Below are 21,848 nucleotides of genomic sequence, written 5' to 3'. Positions count from 1 at the left end.
ACTATTCAATATAGCCTATCCGCTCAGCTTAATTACTACCAATGCATCATCATAATGGTAATATGTAAAAGTGAATTGATGACATTCATTATAATGAGCTGAGAAGTCGACAATCATGTTTATGTTTGACCGGTTTGTTTATTTTGTTGATGACCTTCTTTACAAAGGCCTGTGTTAAAGGGATAGTTCACCCAAAAATATAATGATTTTGTCATTTACTCGCTCTCATGTCATTCAAAACCTGCTTGACTTTCTTTTTGCTGCTGAACACAAAACCCGAGACATTTCTCAAAATATCTACTTTTTTGTGCCACATAAAGAGTCATATAGACTGTGATTGAATTTGTATTTTACTGTTCTTTTAAGTGTCAGGCAGGTCGGTTACTCTGTTCATAACACTCGCTATGGTCACCAGTTCCCCGGAGATGGAAGTTCACAGTAGGAAAGGTTGCACTTGTTTGCATATGAACAAATGTTGTTTGTGTTTTTCCAGCAGCATTTTTCCAGTGATGAATAGGGGTATTATTTTCAGCTGTCACAAAATGATTGTTGAAATTCTGGGTTTATATTTAGATCACTGAGGGCATGAGATGAGGTTGCTGAGCAGATTTGAATTGATCTGTCTTATGTCATTCCAGGTGAAAGCATAACACTGAACAAATAAACTTGTATAGGTGGGACTTGAAATTGCCGTACAACTATGCCCTTAATAGATTCAATGCAAGTCTGTGGGGAATATTTAATGTCAAAACAGTCGCTTGGACTTATGCAGCCATTTACTGAAAACAGAATAATTAGATAATTAGAATAATTACATTTACCTTTAGTCATTTGACAGACGCTTAAAGTGACTTACAGAGAGTTCAGGGAGCAATAAAGCGATATGTGACCCTGGATGACAAAAACAGTCTCAAGTAGCACAGGGATGTTTTTAGTAAAAGACAAAAACACATTGTATGGGTCAAAATTATCGATTGTTCTTTTAAGCCAAAAATCATTAGTAAATTAAGTATAGATCATGTTTCATGCAGATATTTTGTAAATTTCCTACCTTAAATATATAAAAACTTTATTTTTGCCACAGTGCCCCTGATTAACAACTTCACAGGCAATTTTCTCAATATTCTGTTTTTTGGCACCCTCAGAATCCTGAGTTTTAAACGGTTGTATCTCAGCCAGATATTGTCCTATTCTGACAACTCATACATTTATAGAAAGCTTATTTATTCAGATTATGTAAAAATCTAAATTTCGAAAAGTGTATCTATAAGACTGGTTTTGTTGTCCAGTGTCACATATGTCATGTAGGAGCAATAATACAATAGGTGCTAGTACCAAGTTACAAGTTTCCACAAAAGCCACAACAATATCTGTTAAGCGAACCTGAGAGGGTTATTTTTTATAAGAATAATTTGATAACATAAACCCAACATTGATCAAACTAAGCTTTGTGCATAACAGGTATCATGTAGTAGTCTGTATTGAAGGACTGGATGTCATCAGACATCATATGAAATAAGATTATGATTATTTTAGTTCTTTAGGCTTCTGAGTAGGGGCGGACACACCTTCAAAGAAAATCTAACAAATCCTATTTAACCTGTAACAACTAGTAATCATTTTGGCAGGCCTTGCTTCACTCCCGATCTTGAAAACATTTCAGGTGGCACAGTCAAGAGGGGGCACAATTCAAGAGAGCACACACTTCCTGGAGCTTAAACAACCCCAGCAGAAAAAAAGAAAAACAAACTAGCCAATGGAGGCAAGAGGGTCCAAGTTCTAGCCCCACATCCGATGGGTCGGATGTTTTGTCCTGGTTATCGGGACACGTAGAGCGTGTTTTATCTAGCAGTGCTTTCAGGGATATAGAGAGGCCGATGTGCGGAGCAGCGGCAGCGGTGTGGAGTGAGCGCTGCGCGGAGGGGAGATCCGTCGACCTCACCACCGCAAACGGCCAACAAGCGGCCTAACGTTAGCACTACCGCACACACACTCCGGGATACCCGCAGATGCACTCCCGTTCCCTTGTTGAATTGACAATCTTTGCCGTCGGTTGGCATACTTTATGCCCGTTTGGAGCCTCACTAGCCGCTAAGCTAACGGTTAGATTGACAGGTTAGCTCGTTAGCCGCTAATCAAGTTTTTAAAGTGACTTATTTTACTCACATCGCCGTGTGATGCGGACCCAATCGAGAAAAGAGGTGCTCCAGCTCCCTGCTTCGGCTTAGAAACCGCTCGGGTTTGAGGGTTGAAGCGTTTTAGGACTGTAAAGTCTTGTTTTTAAGTATTAATGATTAGCTGGCTAGCGATCTAGCGATGTCTATGCCCTCCGATATGCTGGAAACGCCACCCGTGTACCCGTTTGAGGAGATAGAATATGCCGATATTGAGGTCGAAGAGGTAAGTGACACGACTAATATAAGATACTTATATACTCATTAATATTAAGTAGTATTAACAAGGTTGACAGGAGTATGGCATTATATAAATGTCTTGTAAAGAGCCCCACTGTAAGTTAGCCCTGCTAGCATTGGGACACCTGACATGTATCTGCATAACTTCACATTTTCCATACATTTCATGATTTAATAATTCTTTTCGTAGGATGTTGTTTTTAACTGTACTGTGTACTGAAATGTGAGGTCAGTTTGTTTTGTGAAACTCATTAAACTGTTGCACGTAGCTCTAGATGGACTGTGGTGTAAGGTTTGTTCTAAACGACTCTTTTGCTTTAAGTTGTGCAATGTTGTCTCATATAAATCTGTTGTGTTGTTTAGGTGGTTGGCAGAGGGGCGTTCGGTGTTGTGTGTAAGGCCAAGTGGAAGGCTAGAGATGTGGCCATCAAGACTATAGAAAGTGAATCTGAAAGAAATGCCTTCATTGTTGAGGTACTGTCATATTCGGCTTCACTTGTTCACACCGGTGTCTTTGGTCAGAAAGCCACACTTAAGGCTGGAATACACTACATGACTTTAAAATCTAAAACTAAATGCCCTGAATTGTGTGCAACACCCCTCACTGACTTTGTGATGGTCGACGCAAAGAACCATAGCAAAGCTCCGTTGCCACGTGTGTTCAGCATGTGTTTTTTTGACCAAAGTTGTGTTACGTTACGTTTTGTTTTGCAATTTTAACACAACCACAATCTGCAAAGATATTGTGTTTAATATGTTTGTGGCTTCACAGAGCTCTCTCCTACAATGTTGCCATCTAACCATTATTTAAAACCATGTTTTTTGGCTCATAAATCAATAGTGTTAATACAGTTGGACAAGTGTGAGTTGTGATATATATATATATATTTATATATTTTTCAATATAAAGCTTTTAGATTTAATCAGGTTTATTATGGGTTTGCCCATTTTTCATGCAAAATCTGGCAACACACCACATATCTCTTTCCCTGTGTATTCGCTGCCATACAGAAGAGATGTCCCTGATGCTGAATGTGTTCTTAAATCTGCCAAAATAACCAAACATGTTTTGATATCCTCTGACTGGATGGAATTATAGTCTGAAGCTGTACCCAAGCGGAATGCCCAAATCCTGCAGACTGGCACAGACTTTTTGCACCATGGTCGATTCGTCTAGACTAAAAACCAGACAAAAATCTGAGCAAAAAGACGTGCGGTGTATTCCATACTTGATCATTTATGAGCAGCACTGTGTTCACATTTTTATTTTCATTTATGAGAGAAGTTTGACAGACTATTTGATTGACAGAATGACTCATTCTCTTTGCTCTAGCTTCGCCAACTGTCTCGTGTAAACCACCCCAACATTGTGAAGCTGTACGGTTCCTGCAATAACCCTGTAAGTCTCTTAAACATTCTGCATGTGGATTTAAACAGGTTGTTGTGCAGATCAGAAGTTATCAATCTATTTGTACAGAAGTTTATATATAACTACTGTTCTGTGTGTGTTGTTATCGTAGCTTTGTCCGCAGAGATATTTGCTAAATGACATGTTTTCCGGCTTTATCACATGCTAATGGTCTTTTACTGGAAATCTTTCTGCAGGTATGTTTGGTGATGGAATATGCAGAAGGGGGTTCACTGTATAATGGTAAGTTACTTTGGAGCGCTTTTTCTCACATTAGAAAAAAACGATCATCATTCGATCAGATGGTTTTGCTCAGCTTAGAAGTGTTAAATGTTTTGTCTTGTACTGTCAATCGAGAGGTTACGTTATACTTTGTCATTTTCTGGTAATATGGCTATAATGTAAAAAATACCCTTCAGGAGAGTGCAAAAATGTGTAAACCGTTCTCTTATGCAGCAAATGTTGCATGCAATTTTGAATTGTTTGTTAATTATCTTGTAGACCTCTGTAAAATATTTAGGAGACAATTATGTTTTAAAATGTAAATTTAACCGTGCTTGAATTCCTGTCACGTTTCACAAGTTGCATTCACGTTATGTCTAATAAGTAGGCATTCCATAAAGACCAGCCGAATTTGACGCAATCCAACGGGAATGTTTTCGCATGTATGTGTGATTTTGTTAAATATTGTTTTCTGTGTTTGACAGTGCTGCACGGTGCAGAGCCCCTCCCTCATTATACTGCATCTCACGCCATGAGCTGGTGCCTGCAGTGTTCTCAAGGGGTTGCCTATCTCCACGGCATGAAACCAAAGGCACTCATTCACAGGGACCTTAAACCTCCCAAGTATGCACCTCCATGTTTTCTCAGTCTCGTACCGGCATACGGTCCTCTTTCATCACACGCACACCTTTTTCACTAAACCATGTTTGACCGGAAAACATCTAATTTCTGAATTATTTACGGGTCAAGTTAATAGATTTTAGGGCTTTTCACACTTGAAATAGTAAACCCCAGTTATAAAGAAATGTGGGTCATATGTTGCACGTTTCACACTGCTTATAATTTACCAGGTGTTAAGAGATAACCATATTCATAACCTAATGTTTCACACCATACATCCCTAACTTCTGGGTTAACATTCTTATTTGCGTTGTTAACAGTCATGATTGGATAAATACTGCAGCGTCATACTGACTGAATAAAAATAGTGTGCGGTCACTTTAAATAGTCGAATACCTGGTTGTTCCGCATCTGGGAAAAATAAAGCCTTGCAAGTCCTTTTTGGCTGTTTTAATACTTCCAAGACGTTACATACTCAAATAAAAAAAAAACTCTGTGAATGTGCACAGTTTGTGAAATGAGGTAAGCGCTGATCAGTTTTTGTTTGGGTGTCCGTTGCTAAGCATCTGGTCATATCATTTTACCCCTGCTTTGTTTCACACTGCACACATTTGATACCACAATGCAAAGCGGTGATGACCCTGCGTCGCAGCAGGGTTTCAAAACCCCGGCTAAAATGCGGGAATAATACTGCTTCAAAATTAGAAGTGAGAAACGTTCGTTTACCCGGGGTTATAAGCGAGGTTAAGAATGAAGAAAACCCTCGGTTAAGTGCAGTGTGTGGAAAGCGCTATTGTTGTCATTAGAGTTATGCCATGTTAGTTCTCTGTGTAAAGTTGGTTTTGATTCATAGGTACCTACAATCTCCAGTTCATCTACTTTAGACTTTTTACTGTTTAGTTTGAAGTTGTGTTGTTGGTTATTTAAACCTTTGCCATTGATGTGTGATAGAAATAAAAAGATTTAGAGGTTTAGGCCTGCATTCACAAAGCATGGTGGTAAAATCACTTAAATGGATTTAAAGGGTAGTAAATAAAAAGATATGTACTAATCTTATATCTATAACATATTATAATATTGTTTTTTTAAATATGAATATTTGTAAATCATATTGAGTGATTTAATACATAATCCTTAACATTATCTTTCTCCAAATGTTAGGGTTTAAGTTACTTACAATAACTCATATTGATTTTGCATTAGAGACGCATGTTCATACCAGGTGTAAACAACAACAATGTATCTCAGTCTCGCCTGAAAACCTGTGATCGGATCTGAGACTGATGTTAATAGCAGACTTAAACAGGGCCATTGTTTTTTTTGCTGTTTCGAGTATCGATGATGGAAAGTAACCGCACTGTTGTTGCCATCCAGTCATCATCTCAGTGGTCTCGGAGGGTGTATGTTCTGAAGTGTTGCGCTGCATCACTGACATCGTGGCATTGTAGAGCGTCGGCCAGGGCTGGTTATTTACGAGGATTGTTTGTAAAAGACCCTGGCAGCACACCATGGAAACTACCATCTGGCTTCTCTCCCAGATACCTAGAACGAAGTTCTCGGGAAGAACTGGGTTGTAACTAACATTTGATATATTACTGTCATCTAACCCTGTGAACTGCCAGCAAGTGCCAGACTCTGTTTAATTGAACTGAAGCACAGTTGGTGGGTATCTAGTTGCCATTTATATACCTGGATTTCATCTTAAAATAAGAGAGCATCCTCAGACCTTCACTAGAACGTTATAAATCATGTGCCTTTGACTCATTGGTTGTGCTTAGCCTATTAAAACAAAAATATTATTTGCAAATAATTCAAATTCATTACTTTACAAACAGATTCCATTCTTTAACACACCCATGATACTCAATTTTGTTTATAAAGTGATCTTATTTTGCTCTTTCTAGTCTACTCCTGGTCGCTGGAGGTACGGTACTAAAGATCTGCGACTTCGGGACAGCGTGCGACATTCAGACACACATGACTAACAACAAAGGAAGTGCAGCCTGGATGGCCCCTGAGGTGTTCGAAGGCAAGTCCCAGTACCGTCACAAAACAACCTACACTGATATTCATGTTTTTAGGTCGGAGGGCTTTCACTCTTCCTGCCATTGTGCATTTCACATGTCTTTGTAATCAATTCTCTTCTTTTAGGCTACTTCAGTCTTCACTAACACTCATACAAATATTTCCCTAAAACCAGAAGCTCCTGGCCTACATGATGGATGAAACCATTATAATTTAATGCATGTGTTGGCAATCACCGGCTAATGGGTTTAAATTTTTCCCCAACACGTTCAGGGGTACTCGGCTGTCAGGGCGGTTGGAGGAAAGCTCAATTAGGAGCAGGTTGTTATCTTGTTTGTTTGGGGAGGAGCAGCATTGCATGCTATTATACCGTTAACATCAGCAGCAGAGGAAATGCTGTGCTCCTCATTTGCAGCCCTGACAGCGGTATTATCAGAAGACCAGAGCAAGGGAGCGTAAAGACATAGTAGCGCGAGCCGCTGTAATTTAAGAATAATAAGAGGGGCAATTAGAGCTCTCTGGGGCAGGATGAGAGGAAATTAGCTCGTCTCTTTAAAAGAGCTGACAAGTTAAAGGCGCCCCAACCTGGTCGGTGGAAAATAAGCTTAGTAGAAATAGATTTTGGGGGTTGTGTTGTGTGGTAATGTTTGCCTCCATCTTATGAGATTGAATGCAAATGTCAGTGTTACCATTGTTTTCATTCTTTAAGGTCTTTATTTTACTGTGTTTACAAGCTGTAATGGATTTTTTGGATTTGTATTGCATTTGTTTTTCCAACACACAAGATCTTAAGCTATTTTCAACAGCCGTATTTGGGATATTAAAATAAGATATCCAAAGACTTGCTATAACATCCAATGACATTTTGATGTTATACTTTCAATTTAAAAGGTTCATGTTGTGTTTTTTCTCATAATGCATGTTAATTATAAAAGTGAGACTATAATTCATTTATTTCTTTTCCTAATCTCTTTTCAGTATGATAAGTAAAGTACATACACATTAAAAAAAACATGCTGGTGATACGAAATGTAACTATTAATTCCACAACACTGGAGATTTATAATTGTTTCACTCTATTTTTCCATCTTTGGATTTTTTTTTCTTCTAATGCTCTTTTAAATGTTCTCAATTTGTTCCTTCTTTTCCTGTTTTTCTTTGTTGGGTGTCGACTCTCATGTGTGTGTTTCAGGCAGTAACTACAGCGAGAAGTGTGACGTGTTCAGTTGGGGTATCATTCTCTGGGAGGTGATCACTCGTCGGAAGCCCTTCGATGAAATTGGTGGCCCGGCTTTCCGCATCATGTGGGCTGTGCACCGCGGTGAGTTTTATGCTCGCACGTCTAATACAGGGGTCACACTAGACTTTGAACATGCGAAATTCGTTCGGAGGGTGCTGCATAAATGGCTGTACCAAGAGGTCATGTGGCGTTTAGATTGTCTACTTGTCTCACCCATTCATGTGACAGGAATTTGTAGGACAGAGTTCATCAAACGTGAACTTTGCTGTGCAGCGAAATGCTAAATATCTCCAGATGGGCTTGCGTTTTCAGGCTGACTAAATATCTTCAGATGGGCTTGCGTTTTCAAGCTGACACATTCACATGCATGTAAATTGAACGAAAAGTGCCAATATATGTTATACACGGGTAGTTCATCAAAAATGATGACAATTATTCCAGCTTCATTAATCTGAAGGAGCCGCACAGTTTGTATATTTGCCCCTAATTGGTTCCTGTCCTTAACTTTTTGGATGATCTGGATGAATGAAGACCCTTATGGATGATAGTATTTAAATGATAGCCTTTCATCTATCTGCCTGCAGGTACTCGTCCACCTCTCATTAAGAACCTACCGAAGCACATAGAGAGTCTAATGACTCGATGCTGGTCCAAAGACCCATCACAGAGGCCTTCCATGGAGGAGATAGTGAAGGTTATGTCCCACCTCATGAAGGTAATGCCACACCACACCAGCGTGTCTGCCGGCACATACCAGATGCTCTCTGACTGGATGTCAGCAGGACGTTAACATTTTATTCTGTCTTATCCGCCCAGTATTTCCCAGGATCAGAAGAGCCCCTTCAGTACCCCTATCAGTATTCAGATGAAGGCCAGAGTAACTCTGCCACCAGCACAGGTGAAGAATACCACACTACAAAAACATGTTGGGCGATATGTCACCATGGTTGTTAAAAAATAGGCACTTTTGATTAACTTAATTTAACTAGTTTTACTCTTTAATTCAGGTTCATATGTGGACTACACATGCACCAGGAACACGAATGATATAAACATGGAGCACACAAACTCTCCTGGCAGTAATGACACCATCAAGTTTCCATATAAACCAAAGGTAGCACAACAACAGTTTGTCGAACCCCAAAAGATTAGTAAATCCAAAACGAGGAGTAAATCCTTCATTGTGTTTGTTTCAGGACCCACTGAGACCTGGTCTTCCTCTCTCCAGAGGAGGAAGTGTAGAGAGTCTTTCTGGCAGGTCGCACTGTCTGCCTTCCGACAGCAAACGAATGAGTGCCGATCTCTCCGAACTAGAGCCCAGATTGTCTTTTTCCTCCACAGGTAACGTTTGCGTTCTCAATGCTTGTTCTGAAGTACCATTGCAACCCAAAAACGTGTATAAAATTGATGCTTGTTTTGGTAAAATGCTAATCTGTGCTCCAAACGCATTGATTTGTTTATTATGTGGATTTCGTTTTCAATGGATGCAAAACAGTAATGTATTTGTGAACGACACACTTTCCTTTTCCTCTCATGAATCTCAAAGTTCTTAGGTTCACACGTTAACAGAACAGGCACCATTAACCGTGTCCCGTTTCTAGATATTGACCTCACTTCTCAACGCTCGCACTGGCTGAGATGCGAGTACACCTGTGTAACAGTGACCCCAGCCAGTGCACGCAAACATACATCAGATACAAAACACTCATTGCCTGGCATCTCCATTCTTCCTGTGACCCATCCCTCTGCAGCCCATGCCATGTCAGTCTTTAGTTTCAGCAGCCTTCCTGCCTCTGCATGGATGTAAATATGTTGCATGTATGTGCTAATGCAGCCGAAGAGCGCAGAGATACTTCCCTAACCCTTCCCTTGATGTGTTACACACTCTGTCTCTCTGTCTCTGTCTCTCAAGTGTTACACACATTGTCTGCATGCCTCTGTGGTTGTCGCTACATGCGCGTGTCTGTATGTGTGTTTTTGCAGCACGTCCACAATTTAAGCGAGGTCACCGTAAAACAGCATCACATGGCACCATTCTGGATATTCCCAAGATCATCGTCACAGGTACCGGGAGTTCGGGTGCTCCCAGCAAACAGCTCTTAATCGGAGAAGCGCGTCACTGTGGCGCATGAGTTCATTTTGGATGTTACTCCACGGTGACACACATCCCCGTCCCAGACGCAGTCTGTCTGTTCAATGCAGATTCATTTGAATTTGAACTCATTTGATTGGGGACTGTGGATCTGGAGTAACACCCATCCCAATCTCTTTCTCCCCCCTTTCTTTCTACCTTTTTTGATTGTAGTAAGCTGAAGGCCATGACTTTTACCCACCTCATCCTCACGTATACCTCTAGCCATGAGGTGCAATAACACAAATTTGAACAAAAACAAGTGGCAAACATGCGAATACGTGCGGATGCGGATGCAGATGGACATGCAGTCTCATTTGCCTTAATCATCCTGTTTGGCTTCATAGCTGATGAAAGAGGATCAGCCGATGTCTGTCTCTCTCTCTCTCTCTTTCTCAGCGGCCGCACACTCACCTTTAGCTCGTCCTTGTCTGCAGAAAGGATGACGGCAAACGCTCTGCTTTTCTTTCTTCCCTCCTCCATGCGCACACATGTATTAACTCGTTCATTAATTCAGCGGATGTAGTAATGAATCTCCTTCACATTGAGGGTCATCGCTATTATTATCATCATCCCTAATAAAGCAGAAGAAAATGGGGACAGTGAAGGATCACAGAGTGGGAATAAAATAGTCGGAAGCAGGAGTTGCCTGATGAAGAGGTTGTTAATTTGGCGTAGCGAGGAGAAAATTGGGGTCAGCGTCTGGATTGTAGCCCTCCTGCATGCATGCTCTTAACCTGTCAATCATTTCTGTTATTCTCATCATTTTGACATGGAATTGACCTCATCATTGACAATCAATTTTCATTTGAACCGATTAAATGGCATGTTATGTATGTTATTTTTAGTTTAGTTGGAATAGGCTGTTTTGAGTCGAATCACAAAGATCACGAATTGTATTACAGCATGTTTGGGTTAAATATACACACAAAAACAGTGTTTTAAAGCCTTTAACATTTAAAAAGTTTATTATCCAAGCTGTGAAGTGATCTAAATAATCATTTAGAAATGCGGCTAGTTTCTGGGTGGATAAACCTCTAGATGTGTGTCATGTCCTTTATGGGAGCGCAAAGAGAAATTAACCAGGTTAGCTGGTTTCAATCTGATAGACTGAGTTAGTAGGCAGTTTTGTCTCTTGTGCTATGTTTAAAGGGACGGTTGACCTAAAAATGAAAAATCTGTCATCATTTACTCCCCCTCATGTCGTTTCAAACCTGTCTGACTTTCTTTTCTTCTGCAGAACACAAAAGACGATATTTTGAAGAACGTTGGTAACCAAATAACATGTGCCCCCATTGACTTCCATAGTATTTTATTGTGTGTTGCACCGATGAAATAGTCAGGTTTTGAACGTCATGAGGATGAATAAACAATGACAGAATTTTATTTTTGAGTGATCCATCCCTTTAAGTGCTAAACGTTTGAAAGGTTTTTTATGGTTTGTTACAAACTGAGGTACAAATCTAATATATTTAATTATTAACCGTCTTCCACAAATGCTGCGTAACACAAAATGTTTTATATCCTTTGGATCTTGCTTTTTTGGAGTTACTTTAATTATTTTCGCGAGAAATTGTCACCATCTGTCGGTGTTGGTTACTTTTCACCTCTTCTGGTACTGTCCAACATTTATTTTACCTGAATCCTAGTTTGTCTGTAATGACGTTTGAAATTTAGTAATCCTCTGTTGTACGATCTTTTAATAGTCAGGATTGATAGGACAGTTCCTTTCACCATTGATTCTTCATTTTACCATAAACCCAAACAAGCAGTCCTCACCATGATGGGAGCTGTCCTATCAATACTGTCTGTGTGATCCTGTAGGTGTGGTTTTTGCTGTTTTTATGCGTGAGTATTTGAGGGGTCTGGTCACGTGAAGGCGGCGTAGTGAGTGGGATTAGATCAGTGCAGCTGTCTGAGTGTCACATCCCTCTTGCTCAAGCCTTTGGGGGAGAGCACGTACACTACCAAAACTTATCAGATTCTTCTTTTGTTTCCTCTCTCTACCCCAATCTACTCTTTTCACAGCGACCTGCGAACCTCACAGACGCAGTTCGGTGCAGGACCTTCCTGCCATTGGTACGGAGTCCAATCAGGTAAGATGCTCCGCTCTCACACATTTGCAGTCGTACAGTCCGAAAGGAAGCAGGAATGGTTTAGGAACGACAAACAGAAATCACAGCGGTGTGTCAGACAGAACAAGGTCTTTATTGCCGTATGCTTATCTCGTGTGCATCACAAAGGTATTTTATTTTGGAAGGAGAGCTCCTATCTGAATGTGCAGTGGGAGGACGCAGTAGCTTATCAGATGAAGGAAAGAAATAGAGCGAGGTGTGTTTTGGAAATGAAAGAGGTGTTGTGGGTCTTGGTTTTTCCAGGTGGCTTTAAACAATCCTAAAGTCGTTTAGCTTTGTTTCTTTACAATTTTCCTCTTGGGTCAGCCAGTTTAGTTGAAGTTTAGTGAGCAGCAGACTGTTTGTGTGTTCTTCACGCTGTTATTTTGGGAGTTGTTTTTTATTCATGGGTTGTAAAGTTTTTATCTTTACACATACAGAGACCCACATTTCTACAGTCGCATTGGCAAGTAAATGCCCGCAGTTAATGATATGCAACGCATCCTTGTTGTTCAAGTTGTTCTTAATTGTTTCTTGAATTTGGTAAAAGTGTGAATGATGTTTAATTTCTGCACGAAACATTCACTCAAAGGTTTGGGGAAAAATATGTGCCACAGGGATGGGCCAGTAGTAGTCGGTTTTGCTGTTGTTACATTGCGGGTGGCTATCTACCAATTACGTAACTTGCCCAGCATCGTTTTTTTAAATAAATAAAGTTCAGTTTGACAACAGACGCAACAGGTTGTGAAGCACGTCCACTTGTTTCAGCGTAAACCGCATTCGCATCATAGAGCAACAAGAGTCATGGGACACCAGTGGGGTACCATGTTTGTAAGGGATGCACCAAATATTCGGTAACCCAACTTATTCGGCCAAAAATAGCAAAAAATTACGTCTGATGCGATCAAGCACCCACCAGCGCGGACAGAGAGACGCGCACGCTTTATTAATGCTGCAAACATGTCTACAGTGTGTGGAAGCATTTTAAATAGTAAGAGAATGATACGACACGGGACCTGCAGCGCAGGAGTAAATTTCCGGACGTCCTTTGACATCGCACTGTGGTGGCGTGCACACAGTTTCCTGTACTAAATAACTTTGAATGTCAAGCTATGTCTGTGCATCCCTAGTACACCTTCTGAGAGAACAATCAGTCCGCTTTTGTGGGCGGAGTTTAGAGAGAAGAGAACTGAAATGGTTGTCAGTCAGTCTCAGCATGCATTGCTTGCACGGATGTTGGCTAATGTTAAATGGCACTTTTTAACTTATTTGTAGGCGAATAGAGGACATTACATGTATTACATTCTTTCTGCAGTCAGTTAAGTTCATTAAATAAGCGAGAGGGCTCCATCTTTTTATTTACTAGGTTTGCTCAATTTTATTTTTTAATATTCGTTATATTGAAATTGCAAGACAAAATATAAAAAACACATTTTGATCATTCAGGTTATGCAGTGAAAAAATTGGCTAAATAAATAGAATAACTGCAAAAAAACATGTTTGGTAATCTGCCTTTGGCTAAGTGTTTCTTTTTTATTCGGCTTCGGGAAAGAATTTTCATTCCGGTGCATCGATAAAATTAATAATAAACTAAGCCTTCATAAACAAAATAATACACCACAAACATTGGTTTTGTTATGTTTTTCGTTAATAAAGAACTACATATTAGGCATTTGTTTTAGTCATAAAAAAGGAAAGATGCAAAGACTGATGTTGCAGGGTAAAATAAGCACTAAAGATGGTTAACGTCATATACTAATATATTTATATATATATAACTTTTGAACTTCTATTTGTAAACTGTCATAGTACTGTTTTGTTGTTGATTTTTCATGAAGAGTAATAATTTCTTCTAAGTTCAAATGCAAAATGTGCATGGCCGCATAAACCTCTGCCTCCTGATAAAACCAGAATAACTGGTGTTTTCGCACGTCTATTAACCGTGGGAAAGTTCCCCATACCTTCATATCCCTAGTACTATACATCATCAGAACTATTTGTTACAAGATTAAAATTAAGATTTTTCAATGTTTAATGAATGACATATTGTTTGACCAATCACAGGAGAGCAGGAACAGTAGCAGATCATCCAGCCCCAGTGTGAGGATGATTACACCCGACAAGACAGGTAGAGTCTAGCGTTTTACTTGATCTTCTTACAGGTATAAAGACACAAAAACATATCAATCTAATGCAGATATTCTGTGATAGCTAGAATAAACACAGAAAATTGGCAGAAAGCTATTCATTTTCTGTATGTGTATAATAACCTCATCAACAGGGATTTGTTGCATTACATCAGAAGCAGAATATAGCTTCTATATATAATTATATATATCATTAATATCTGAATAGTACTACTCGGGTATGTTGTTCTCAGTTCAATCATCTCTTTTCATTCCTGTAGATACCAATGGCTCTGATAACTCCATCCCTATGGCCTACCTAACCCTGGACCACCAGCTTCAGGTACAGTTTTTTAAAGATAGTCATGACGGAGTTGATCCGTTGCCTGGATAAATGTAACAGCTCATGCATGGAAAATCTTATGCCTATTGTATATGTCAGTAGTTTGGTTTCTATGGTACCTTAGCATCTCTCCTCTCTAAAAAGATTCACAAGATGTAAAAACAGCCCTTTAATTGAATCAAGTCTGGGACACAGTGTTACGAGGCCTTTTTGGCGCTATTTATACAGTGGAATTGAGGTATAAATATAAAGCAGCACAGTGAGAGTGAGGCGTTTGATATTTTTGCTGTCGTGACTAGTGCGCGTAAAATCTTTTACGTTTGAGAATAATTGAATAAGCCACACAATTTGATGAACGTCTCTGTGTGTTCGCAGCCTCTGGCCCCATGTCCAAACTCCAAAGAGTCGATGGCAGTGTTTGAGCAGCACTGTAAGATGGCACAGGAGTATCTGAAGGTGCAGACGGAAATCGCTCTGCTCATTCAGAGAAAGTAAGTTGGAGCGATCTCAGGCGTTACAATGCTAAACAATGCTAATGCCATTGAAATTCTTGAACTATTCTAATACAGAGGAATTCACTAACATAAGCGTCGATCTCCGTAGGAAGGAGCTGATAGCAGAACTGGACCAGGACGAGAAAGATCAGCAGAACGCTTGTCGACTCGCTCAGGAGCACAAGAAGCTCCTGGAGGAGAACAAGAGTCTGTCAACCTACTACCAGAAATGCAAGAAGCAACTAGAGCTGATCCGAGCACAGCAACAGAAGAGACAGGGCACCTCATGAACCCGCTTTAAACACACCCCCTCCCGTCATGTAACGGAGCCAGACTGACTCTATAGTCACAGTCCTATTTCTAAATTCCCCCCTGATCCAAACATTGGGGTATAGCTGTAGTTTTGCCCTAAACACCCTTTATTCTGCCTGTTAAAGCATCTCGGCCTGGCCACTTCATGCCCTTATGACTCTGTGTGGTGTACGTGACTGCGAGACCCTGCGCTGAACTGCACAAACATGCAGATTTTACATGTCTGTGAGTTTTACGGCAGGATACGCAGCAGCGGGTCAGTTTAATCCCCGCGGGTGTAGAACGTAGACGTACAGAACGCTGTAAACTGTGGTAGGAGATCTGCAGACAGCTGGTGTTTGCCAAATGAGCCAGCAATCATGTGATAGCAAATACTTTTCAATTAAAAGGGGGAAACGTATATCGTATGGGTTCTGAAGTCTCTATAAGAAGTGCAGAGACGTAAAAAGAAACATAAGCCCTCTGAAATGTCAGTTTTTAACTCTTTCTCCAACATCCCAGAATTCCTTGTGAGGTTTACCTCATTCCCTTCCATTAGGTGTTGATCCTTGAGAATGTGAAAGCGGCTTTACGTTACATAGACACAAAAGCTAATTTTACAGGTTTTAATTTTCGATTCTTGTTTTATGGCTTCCACTTATTTTAAGTACTTATAAACCCTTTTATGCAAAAAAGTGCTACAGACATCCGTTTTCTATTTGTCTACCCTAAAAAGTGTTGTTGTCATAATGTCTTTATAAGTTTAAATCGGGGGATGTATCTTATAAATGCCTTGCATGTCGACTCTGTGTTAAAAAGAAAACACGGGAAGATCTGCGCGTGTAATGCTTGTAATCTGCTTCTTCAAACGTCCCTTTCGTCACTCTGAAAGAGGCCAGTTTAAAGACTGAGCCAAATCTAACAAAGGGACTTGTGAGTTTATGGGATTGCGAGTCGTAACATTTTAATCATGACTTCAGTATTCTCGTGTTTCTTTGCTCTGTCGTGTATCTTTATCTAACTTGATGGTAATTTATCCAGGGTTTTCAGAGATGCTTCATAGTTTTATTCTGTCACTATGACTTTAATTTATGTATTATTAGTTCACATGATGCCTTAGCGTTGAATTGCTTGCATTTACTTGACTTGTTTTGTTGTTTCGGCGCAAGCTCAATGTAACTCGGTATAGAAACGAGAGTGGCTTTTTTATTAAGGCTTGCGTATGCAATAAGAATGAAATCATGAAGGTGATGCATGCTGAAGAGCGGACAGATTTTTGCCATCAATATGCTGCAGAAATCATGAAATCACCATTTCTGTTCGTTAAGTTACTCATGCCTGTATTTAATTTAAGTCATGATATTGGTTAGAAATCACATATTGTTTACTCAGCAGAATTCCCCCCCACACCCACTCAACCCATGTTTTGCACAATCCAGCCAATACTGGTGATCACTGATTTTGAAGAACGCTCGTTGTAAAACACATAAGCGTGGTAAAGAAATGGATATTCAAGATCTTGTTTTCCCAGACATCCTTGTTCTTTCTGTTCAACAGTGAAGTGGTGTATTGTTTTTTTTTAGTTTTATGTTCCTAATAAGTTTCTGTAGTACTATGTGCTGTAAATAAGATGTCTGATTTCTTAAGCTATTGGGAATGGGAATACACAGGTGAAGGTCGCATCTTGAAATAAATCGAACCGGTAAACATCATGTCTTTGGGGTTTACTTTTTGTGCAGGTTTAATGACGGAATCAATACAGTAGCCAGCCAGTCACAAACATTTCATTACATCTTGAATGATTGATGGTCTGATCCTTTTGCAGTTAGTTGTTAGATGTTTATTCATAGGCAATTCCAATGCAACCTTCAGATGAAAAATGTATTCATCACACTGATTGGTTGGATGGTTGGTAAATTTGGTGGTTTAAATACCCATGTGAAGTTTTTCAAGCAAACCATAGAAAATACTACAAAGTATGTTGTCTCTCAAAGACATGCATCATCAAAAACGTGTCACGTCCAAAACGCACAATTTTATCTTTTTAAAAATAAATGTAAAATGTGTATAGACTGATATTTTTATGATGTCTGGAATCTATCATCCGGGGTTTAGTAAAATATAAACGCATGATGTCATATATTGGTAACAAATACATTCTCGGAGAAAACATATTTCAAGTTTAGACTGAATGGAAAAACAAATGTTCAGACGTTGTGTTTCCTTTAATGTAGTGGTTTGAGAAAGTCATGTTACATCAACGCATCCAAAGCGACGTGTGGATTCATGGTACGTCATCGTTGCGTGTTTCCAGGGATTTAAACCTAAAACCGTAGCGGTACAGAAGCTACAGAAACAACGTGTTAACCTAGATTAATATATTTTATATATAAAATTATTTAGTTTCAAGATGGAGCTAGAGCACCTTCAACAGAGTACCAACAGTAAGCGCATCGAGTGAAAACCACAAAACGATATGAAGATGTAATGCGCATTTAAGCCCAAAGATGGCGCTGGAAGCCAGGTCTTATATTTCTCGTTTGCGCAAACAAAGAAATCTCACATGTTTCTAAGAACGGTGCCTATACAAAAGACCAGCAGAATGACTCAACACCATGCAATACGTATGTACTCAATAAATGACTTAATTTCCTAACCCGAGGCAGTAAAGAATTAAGATAAACATTTCTGCTATATAAATATATTTTATTAAAATAACATGCATTTATCAATTACGTAAATGGTGTGTATTAAATCCTAAAAAATAAGCATTTTGACAATAGTATTAAATGTTTTTTATACCATACAGATTTTATTCTTGTAAATTGTAAATTGACATCCAAACATAGAGACTTGAATTGAACCCATTCAATACATTTCACTTCTTTCCTCTTTGGTTGGGTGTGTTGTGGCTTTTTTGGCTATAGTGTTAAGTGTTCATAAGGTTGTGAAGGGACTGAAGGTATTGTTTTGGAACTGCCGGATGATGGTGGGGGTTTGTGAGTTATTGTGGAAATGAGAAACAGACTGGGTGGTTTTGGATGACCATGGTGACCCTGGGCTTAGATGAGGTCACCGGGAAGGGTTATACGTTACAAAATCTGTGAAGCTGTCGTGACATTTCTATAACCCTGTTCACTAGGATGCAGTTTGACAATAAAATCTGTGAATCAGAAGCTGATGTAATATCATCAAAAGTGATGCAGTCCCCAGGCACAATAGCGCAGCTTTGTTTTGTTCTGCACGTCCTGTCAACAGAATTCCTTAATATGCTTACAAATCTAAACATTATTCTCTCTTTTCATTTTTTTATGAGAAAAAGTTAGTCTGGAATGTGCATTAGATTTCTCCTTTTCTCTCCTCCCCCAATCTCCCTGTAACCATGGTAACTGCCTGGAAATAGGCTAGGAATGGTAGAGGTGGTTGCAGTTTTTAGTAATGGCCAGAATTTGGGTCATAATATCAGTCTATAAATTCCACAGTGTTCCAGATACGTTCTTTCATTAATCAGAATGATTCCCCGGCCGGTTCTTTTGAAATGTGGCTGTGGGCGATTCTTCACATGCGTGTGACGCTTCAGAGGAGACAAAGAGATCTTACGGCTGCTGGCGCTCCGGTCTGATGTGTTTGGTTTATTTTTCCTCCAAGAATAAAGAAGATAAAAAATCTTAATGTGAAGATTGTCCCTAATGCATTGTGATGCAAGTAAATAAGTAAATGTTTTTACACTTGTTACAATATAAATTATTTATCTCCGGTGATGTGAAGACTCAGTCTTCTCTGACTCATCAGCACATGATGTAAGCTGCGGGTCTTATTTTAACAGTGACGTTCTCACAAGCTGCAGTTGTGGCTGAAACTGTAAGTCCTCTCACTGTTTGTGGTTTATTACCGAGCATAAAATAACATCCATTTCAAATATGACCATCCGTTTAGAGTGGAGACTGGTGCATTTGATCTTTCTTTGTATAACTGGTGATGCCGTTCGCTAAATGTAGCACAAACATGATTTGACCTTGAGGGTATTACCTTCTGCTTGCAAAAGGCACTTTGAACAAAGAGTAACAAAGGCAAAATGTTGAATGCAGAGGAATATTGTGATAAAGAGATTATTTTAGTCTAAAAATGTATTTTCACGCTGCTCTCTATAAGTATGATACAAATAAAAGTAAATGGGGACCAAATGCAGTCAAGATCCAGCAAGCCAATACAATCATCATAAAAGTATCCGTATGAATAATGCAAAAAATCATTGTTCTAAATCTGTATACATTTCTTTGTTTTCATGAAGATACTTGGAAGAATGCGTGTAACCCAACAGTTATTAATAGCCACCTCTGACAACCATTGTAGGAAAAATTGCTTTATACATTTCTTTGTTCTGTTGAACACAAGCTATATTTAAAAGAATGCAAGAAAGCAAACGTTCTGGGGTTCTTTTAAGTACCTTTGTATTTTTTCATACTAGTAGTCAATGATGGCCAAAAGCAGTTTGGTTACAAGCATTCTTCCAAATATCTTTCTCTGTGTGCATCAGAGGAAAGAACAACTCGAGTAAATCATGACAGATTTTTTTTGGGTGAACTGTCCCTTTAAGTAACAGTATTTTCATTTTCTGTAGGCTACTTTTCCTTCAAACGCAAAAAAAATAAGCGTGTGAGAGTGATGGGGTGAGAAACATGTTTATTACAGAAGGATGTAACTGTGGAAAGCATGACAAAGACCATCAATTGTTCTGATCGTGGGTGCCACTGCGTGGGTGGAAAGGTAATGGCTTTGAGTTTGTGGAGTGATAAGCGTTTCACTGCACAGCGCTTCAACACGACATCCTCACCTCTTCAAAACTGATGAGTCATCTCGCGCAACCTGTTTGTTATTCTGTGCCGCAGCCCGCCTTTGAAATTAACCAGAGAGCACGCTGAAGCAGCTCACCTACAGAAATAGCACTAGGGAGTCTGGACGGACTGGATTTCATCCTTTTAATAAAATGCACATGGACAGTTAGTACAAGAGCAGATCACACGGAGGAAGACAATAGCATGAACGCGTGCTCAGTTGTAATGGGATGGTAATTTATGCACTTATGCATTCTCAAGGGCCCTTAAAAACAATTTTGCTATAAATAAGCTTTGATCATATTTATTTTTGCGATGGAGTGCACGATCTACAAATGCCACACCGTGTTTATACACCTTTTTATAGAAATACCACATGCCTATGCGGTGAGATGTTTTCATGTTTTGTTTCAGCATCAGCACTAATTCCTGTGGTTTCTCGTGTGCTAACTCTTCAATTATAGATGGTATGTTTAATAGACGTGCACGCATACGCAGAGGCGGGATTTCACACATAGATTTCAGACTATGTTGTTAAATGGATATTTCCCCCCCTATATAAAAACTCGCTGCGCCTTATGTTATTTCAAACCTGTATGGCTGACTTCCGTCTGCAGAACACAAAGGACGATGTTAAAAGAACATGGAAACCTAACAACTTTATCCCCCGTTGACTTCCATTATATGGACACAATCTGTCTGAGACATTTCTCAAAATATCTTCTTTTGTGTTTCACTGAAACAAAGAGGCATATACAGGTTTAAACCACGTGAGGGTGATTAATAATGAACTGTCCCTTTAATCCAACAACAACCAATACCACTGAAACATTTTTGGAGGAGTTTGATTATGATTCAGGGATAAATCTGTTCTAAAATTCATTTCCTTACACGCTTGTTTTTCACACCCGTTAGTCTGCAGTAAACACAAATCTGTTATTGTTCGGCTGCTTTGCTTTCAGTGCAAGATGATCAAGAAACACGAGCCAAAAGCAAAACTATCGGTTTGGCTCTGGTTTGAAACCTCCCACACACACACACACACACACACATATATGTGCATATACACCCACATTTACATCAGCTCAAATGTACAAATGTGAAATATCGACATTCTGTTGTCTTAATGTCTGTAGATGCTTTTTATAGGGAGGTTTAAAACGACCACACCGTATTTAAAGGGAATTCAGAGGGGTTAACAAGTGTTAATTGTTCATAATGGAGTCTCATATTTGTGTGGATCTGGGTGCTATACAAAGTGCAATATTTTTTAATTGTATACTTGTTGTCATATTTCTACAATTGTGCGTGTTGATGTGTTTAGTATTCTCAAAAGCTCTGTGTGTATGTGTGAGAGAGAAAGAGAAAGTGTGGATAAAAGTCTATGTCTTCAGTATGCAGGGGTGCACAGTGTTCCGCGGGGGAAACGTTACCTCTCCTGCAGGTAACCTGAGCCGTTGTTAGTATCTGTGTGGTGTCTGTGTTGTGAATGGCGGTTAGGTCTCTCCCCGAGGCTCTGCAGGAGAAGCTGCTGTTGACGTAATCTAAGCATTTGGCTTGAACTGCACTGTTGGCTGCCCTCTG

The 21,848-nt window shown here is 39.5% G+C and overlaps 1 protein-coding gene across 2 annotated transcripts; it reads left to right on the top strand.

Moving 5' to 3' along the window:
* The first annotated feature begins 1,647 nt into the window (after window positions 1–1,647).
* On the top strand, window positions 1,648–17,141 carry map3k7 (mitogen-activated protein kinase kinase kinase 7). 2 transcript variants are annotated; one of them, XM_056764099.1, is made up of 17 exons: window positions 1,648–2,400; window positions 2,778–2,888; window positions 3,748–3,813; window positions 4,020–4,065; window positions 4,530–4,668; window positions 6,570–6,698; window positions 7,887–8,011; window positions 8,515–8,645; window positions 8,747–8,828; window positions 8,938–9,044; window positions 9,127–9,271; window positions 9,914–9,994; window positions 12,090–12,157; window positions 14,240–14,303; window positions 14,583–14,644; window positions 15,020–15,135; window positions 15,248–17,141. In XM_056764099.1, the coding sequence occupies exons 1-17, from the start codon at window positions 2,317–2,319 to the stop codon at window positions 15,426–15,428; spliced, it is 1,737 nt and encodes a 578-aa protein (XP_056620077.1). In that variant the 5' UTR covers window positions 1,648–2,316; the 3' UTR covers window positions 15,429–17,141. The 2 variants fall into 2 exon arrangements, with proteins under 2 accessions (XP_056620077.1, XP_056620078.1); XM_056764100.1 differs by lacking the exon at window positions 9,914–9,994 and having other exon boundaries at window positions 1,649–2,400.
* The last annotated feature ends 4,707 nt before the right edge of the window (window positions 17,142–21,848 follow it).

This window comes from Triplophysa dalaica, chromosome 13, assembly GCF_015846415.1.
Source record: "Triplophysa dalaica isolate WHDGS20190420 chromosome 13, ASM1584641v1, whole genome shotgun sequence".
Lineage (NCBI taxonomy): Eukaryota > Metazoa > Chordata > Actinopteri > Cypriniformes > Nemacheilidae > Triplophysa > Triplophysa dalaica.
This window is presented reverse-complemented; position numbering and strand designations above follow the sequence as displayed.

Excerpts from the sequence above, each read along its gene's own strand:
- map3k7 (XM_056764099.1), top strand. The coding sequence starts at position 2,317 with ATGTCTATGCCCTCCGATATGCTGGAAACGCCACCCGTGTACCCGTTT. Across the intron at positions 8,012-8,514 it reads CATGTGGGCTGTGCACCGCG|GTACTCGTCCACCTCTCATT; the intron begins GTGAGTTTTATG and ends ATCTGCCTGCAG. Across the intron at positions 9,995-12,089 it reads TCCCAAGATCATCGTCACAG|CGACCTGCGAACCTCACAGA; the intron begins GTACCGGGAGTT and ends CTCTTTTCACAG.